The sequence below is a fragment of the Colius striatus genome, chromosome 2, assembly GCF_028858725.1.
Source record: "Colius striatus isolate bColStr4 chromosome 2, bColStr4.1.hap1, whole genome shotgun sequence".
Classification (NCBI taxonomy): domain Eukaryota; kingdom Metazoa; phylum Chordata; class Aves; order Coliiformes; family Coliidae; genus Colius; species Colius striatus.
Window position 1 is genome coordinate 121661135 of NC_084760.1, and position 5443 is coordinate 121666577.

Genomic DNA, 5443 nt, shown 5'->3' on the forward strand with positions numbered 1-5443 from the left:
GCTTGGCAGGAGGCTCTGACCGCGTCGAGGCGTTTGCGCTTGTTTGGGTTTCGGTGAGGTTTTCTATTATTATATGTATTATTCTATGTAAAACCCGGCTCTCAGGCCCGAGGATCTGAGCCGACCGAGGGAACCGACCCGCCAGCACTGCCAGCCTGGCTTCTGCCGCTCTTCTTTAATTCGGGACGTCGTATCGCTGTCCTGCCGCTGTCGCGATTGTTACTTGTTATCACGGCTCTCTTTTTCTTTCCCCTCGTTTGGCGCGGCGCGAAGCAACCAAAACCCCCATCCTGCCCCATCCGAGCGAAACGCCGCCGCCTCCCCCGCTCCCGGCGGGTCGAGCCGGGGGAGGGAGGCGGGAGGGGGATATAAATCAATCGATAAGCCCGAGATTTGCTGGAAATTAAAGGTCTGTGTCTGGTGCGTGTCCCAAGCCCCTCCCCGCGGGGAAGGGGAGCGGGGCGGGGGAGCGCCCGCCCGAGGGGGTTCCCTCGATATCGAGGAAGGACCTGAAATGGATGAAGAGATAGCCATTGAGCGCGGGTGAATGCCATGACAACTAGGAACAACCTCAGATTTATTCCCAACAGTTAGGACACATTGAAAGAGGGCGTCAATCACGTATTATTTCGCCACTGAAATAAATGCAAAAACTGCGCCGAGACAAAGGGTTCCAACAGAAGCCGGACATTTGTCTACATTGCGGACATTGTTTCCAGCTTAGCCATAGGGTTGTATTTGTGTTTGCGCGGGTCCGACCACCCAGGATGTGCTCAGGGGCTCGCTTAAAAAAAAAGGGGGGGGGGGGGGCAAAATCCCTGGGCATTGTCAGCCACATCACATACTTTATGGGAGGCAGGCTGGGGGCTGGGGGGAGGAAAGATGGGGCGAGCGGGGAGGGAGAGGAGGGGAAGGTGCGAATACACTGATCGGGAAAGAGGAGGATGTCTGAGGGACCGTCTTCTTCCTCTTCCCACCAGCAGCAGAACCATCCCTGCTCTTTCCTCCTGGAAGAGAAAGTCGGTCAACTTTTCTCTTCCAGAAATAAAGGAGGTGGCGAGAAAAGCCCCTTCCCAGATGGCAGCCCCCCGCCCCGCACAGCACCATCATTCCCACGCACCAGCCCGTCCCGGGCCGCGGTCTTGGCTACGGGGCGGTTCGGAGAGAGGACGGAGCAGGAGAAAGGGAAGGTGCGGGCCATGTCCGACGAGGGTGCACATGGCCAAGGGTCCCCGGCGGGTGCAGAGAAGGGGAAAGAGGAGGCAAATAGAAATAAAAGTTGCTGGCAGACAGATAAAGAGGGAAGAAGTTGGGGAGGGGGCGGACTGCGGCCCCCGAAAGGCTGGGGGGAGCTCCGCGCCTGCTCCGCGCCGCTGTGCCGGGATGCGCGGCCGGGGATGCTGCGGGGCTGCGCGGCTGCCTGCGCCATGTGTGACACCTGCAGATCCGGCCTTCCGAAACGTCCTTTTGGAGAGCATCCCCTTCTTTATCCCCCTCCTTTCCCAGGACCTGGAAAAGAGAGGAAAAAAAAGAGAAAAGAACAAATAAATTCGGTCACATTCGAAAGTGCATTGGGCTCCAGCCCATTAAATTCCCCAGACCGGCTGGGTTTTATTCCCCTGGAAGAAGGAGACAAAATCAATGAGACCTCTTCAAATAAAGCCCCCCCCTCAGCAATCACCTCCCGGATCTCCCCGGGTCGTGACTGACGATCGCATTTTGCCAGTTCGGTTAATTTCGGAGCAAACTAGAATCAATTACTTGCTGTTTAATTTCCAGCGTTCATCCCTAAGCCTCAACCAAAATATTGACCTAGGAGGTTTAGATAAGTTGGTCTCTTGCCATCTGAGCCGCCTCTCGTTTCGGTCCCGCGCGGGGCTCTCAGCGAGTCCCCGTGCGTGCGTGGGCGCGCAGGCTGCGCGGGAGGGGCGGGAAACCGCGCACGCTCCTCATTCTTCCTAACCCCCCCCCTTTATATTTTTTTTCCCCCCTTCCCTGCTTTTCAAGGCAATCGGTGGAAAATTCGCTTTGGAGTGTGCGGAGTATCGTGCTGATGCGAGGCTCTTTGTATGTAAATACTGTGCTTAACAAAAAAAAAAAACAGGGAAAAAAACCCCCCAGAAGCTCCCCCCTCCCTCTCTGGCTGAGCAACACACACACACACACACACACTCTCACACACTCACACACACGCGCGCGCGCGGAAGGGCCCTCCCCACGCCGGTAATTAACTGACACGTTATACCACTCATCACCAATGGTGGAAGCTCGGAGCTCGCCCAAAACCCGCAATTTCACATCTGCAAACACTGTCTTCATCCACTTGACTTCCAAGACCCGCCCACACGTGGCCAACCTTTCCCGGGTTTAATGTGGTTTTTTTCTCCCTCCTCTCGGCAGGTTCATGTGTGGGGACCAGCCTTATATGGACTCTCGTCTCCGGCAATGGCTCGGGTTTTGCAGGCGGCAGGCGCGGGCTCGGGGCGTTTAAGCGACATCCAGAAGTGATCTTTCTTTCTTTTTTTTTGCCTTTTTTTTTTTCTTTTTCTTTTTTTCCTTCTGTTTTTGGCGTGGCTTTCCCCCTTTCCCCTGGAGTTACAAACTGTTCCCGAAGCCAGCTGCTCGCTCCTTCTCTCTGCATCTCCCCCGTGGCAGAGCAAGCCCGTGGAAAACGCCGCAGAGACCCTCCGCGGCGGCCGGGGCACCGGTTCTTCTTCTGCAGGGAAACCCTTCGGTTATTTTTCTATACGACTACGTTATTCTACCATTTTTTACGTTTTTCCCCCTCCCTCACGCGTGCCGCCGCCCCGCAGCCCCCTCCCCCGGCTGCCGTGCGTGGGGTTGTTGTCGCCGTCCCGCGTGTCCGCCCGTGGCACGGCGGCTCGCCGAAGCTGCTCCTACAACTTTCCTGCTTAAATTTGGCCGGAACATGTCTCTGACCAACACAAAGACGGGTTTTTCGGTGAAGGACATTTTGGACCTCCCCGACACCAACGATGAGGACGGCTCCGCCGCGGAGGGCGGCGAGGAAGAGAGCGAGGCGCCGGAGCCGCCCAAGAAAGCGGGAGTTTTGGGACAAACCCCCTTGGACACTGTTCAGACGCTGCCTTTGAAGAACCCTTTCTATGATAACAGCGATAATCCCTACACGCGTTGGCTGGCGAGCGCCGAGGGCATCCAATACTCCCGTGAGTACCGAGGGGACCGGGCAGCGCCGCGACGAGATGCCCCGCGCCCGCGGGGGCTTCCCCCGGCGGCGGGGCGGGGAGGGCAGGGGGGGCGGGGGACATGGGGGTGGTATGGTGGGGGGGGCTGCCGCTCGCCACGGCTGGCCGAGCCCCCGCCGGTGTCTCGATCTTTCCTCCCCATCAACCCCCCCCCCTGATTCCCAGGGTGGGGGGGCCGTGGTGCCCCGGGCGGTGAGAGCCATGCGGGGGTCGCGCAGAGCGGGACGCCCCCGACCCCCCACCCCGCTGACAGGGTACTTTTGGCTGGACTCTCCGCAGTGCACGGGCTAACGGGGGGCGGCGGCGGCCAGGACCCCTCCGCCAAGTCACCAGAGCCGTCGGCCGACGAATCGCCCGACAATGAGAAGGAAGCGGCGGGCGGCGGCGACGCGGGGAAGAAGAGGAAGAGGAGGGTGCTCTTCTCCAAGGCACAGACCTACGAGCTGGAGCGGCGGTTCCGGCAGCAGCGGTACCTGTCGGCGCCGGAGCGCGAGCACCTAGCCAGCCTGATCCGCCTCACTCCCACCCAGGTGAAGATCTGGTTCCAGAACCATCGCTACAAGATGAAGCGGGCCCGGGCCGAGAAAGGTATGGAAGTGACTCCTCTTCCCTCCCCGCGGCGGGTGGCCGTGCCGGTCTTGGTCAGGGACGGCAAGCCCTGCCACACGCTCAAAGCTCAGGACTTGGCAGCCGCGACCTTCCAGACGGGCATCCCCTTCTCCGCTTATAGCGCCCAGTCCCTACAGCATATGCAATACAACGCCCAGTACAGCGCTGCCAGCAACCCCCAGTACCCCTCGGCACACCACTTGGTACAGGCGCAGCAGTGGACTTGGTGAACGCCGGAGGGGAGCGCGCACGCACACACCACCCACACCCACAAAACAAACAGAAAAAAGAGGAAAAACAAAAATAGGAGAGAGAGAGAGAGAGAAAGAGACAGACTGATGCTCCAAAAACAAAATCAGAACTGCGGGGGAAGGAATGGAGAGGGAAGCGCTATTATTATTATTATTATTATTGCTATTATTATTATATTATTATGGGGTTCTTTTCCCTCTCCCGTTTCTTTCCCCCCCCTCATTTTTCTTTTTTTTTTTTTTGTTTTGGGAGGGGGGGCTCGGTTTCATTTCGGGGGTCCGGGGGGGAGGGAGGGGAGGTGTTTTTGTGCGTCATTGTTTACAGAGATTTTTGCGCCATTCAGAGTGGTCCTGTCTACCTACAACTAAAATAAAAACAACAACAAAAAAAAAAGGGAGGGGGGGCAAATTATCAGAATTTAAAAAAAAAACAAAACAAAAAACAAAATAAAGACTAAAACCCCTCCGCTGCTCATGTGCTTTTGTGGGGACAGCGCGGCCGCCCCAGCTCCGGCCCGGGCACCCCGACACGCAGAGCTCGGTCGCTCCCCTTTCGAGCAGGATTTTCGGGCGACAGCTATTAGCGGGTCTGGTTTGCGTCGCACCGATCGCTGCCAGGAGGAGCAGCCAGGGCGCGTTCGTTTTGGTTTATCTGATTTTGGGGTTTTGCGCACAACTATTCCCGAGTAACCGCGGGGAAAAGAAAAGCGTGTTGAGCTCTCGGTGCTCACGCCGCAGGACAGCGGCTCGTTGTGAGCGAACCCAGGCGCTCGCGATTTTAATCTGATTTTTTTTTTAATAAAAAGAGCTGTGTTTCGAGAGGGAAAAAGAAAAAATAGCGAAGGGCCCGATGATGCTGCCGGCCCGGGTTTGTTCGACTCCCCGGTGCGGCCAGCGCCCGCCGCCGCCTCTCGCAGCTCCCGGCGGCGTTTTGACCGGGCCCAGCCCAGTGTGGGGGCAGCGACCCACCCCTCGGGCCCTCCCATGCCCCCCCTCCCCGCCAGCCGCCCCTGCAACTTCATGGGGTTTTTTTCATAGGAAAAGGAGGGTTTTTTTCGGGGCAGCCGGTTTCAGCACGGCTCCTCCGCAACACCGGGAGCTGACTTAAAACGCGGGGGGAAAGAACGATTGTGTTTTTACACACTCACGTGCTGCTGGGGTGAGGACACCAGCTTCTCCTCGGCAGCTCCCTCCCCAAGCCGTGGCCTTTTGCACGGCGAGGGGAGCGCGGAAACTTCGGGTTCAGCCCTCGGGGATGCGCCGGCGGATCAGGCAGGTGGACGCAAAGGGTTAACACCTGGGGCACCCCCTCAAAAAGAAATGAGGATGGGGGAGAATGGAGAAGAGAGAGAGGCG

At 58.1% G+C, this 5443-nt stretch overlaps 1 protein-coding gene across 1 annotated transcript; it reads left to right on the forward strand.

Moving 5' to 3' along the window:
- The first annotated feature begins 2929 nt into the window (after positions 1–2929).
- NKX2-2 (NK2 homeobox 2) lies at positions 2930–4066 on the forward strand. Its single transcript, XM_061990843.1, has 2 exons — positions 2930–3188; positions 3507–4066. The coding sequence occupies exons 1-2, from the start codon at positions 2930–2932 to the stop codon at positions 4064–4066; spliced, it is 819 nt and encodes a 272-aa protein (XP_061846827.1).
- Positions 4067–5443: the final 1377 nt, after the last annotated feature.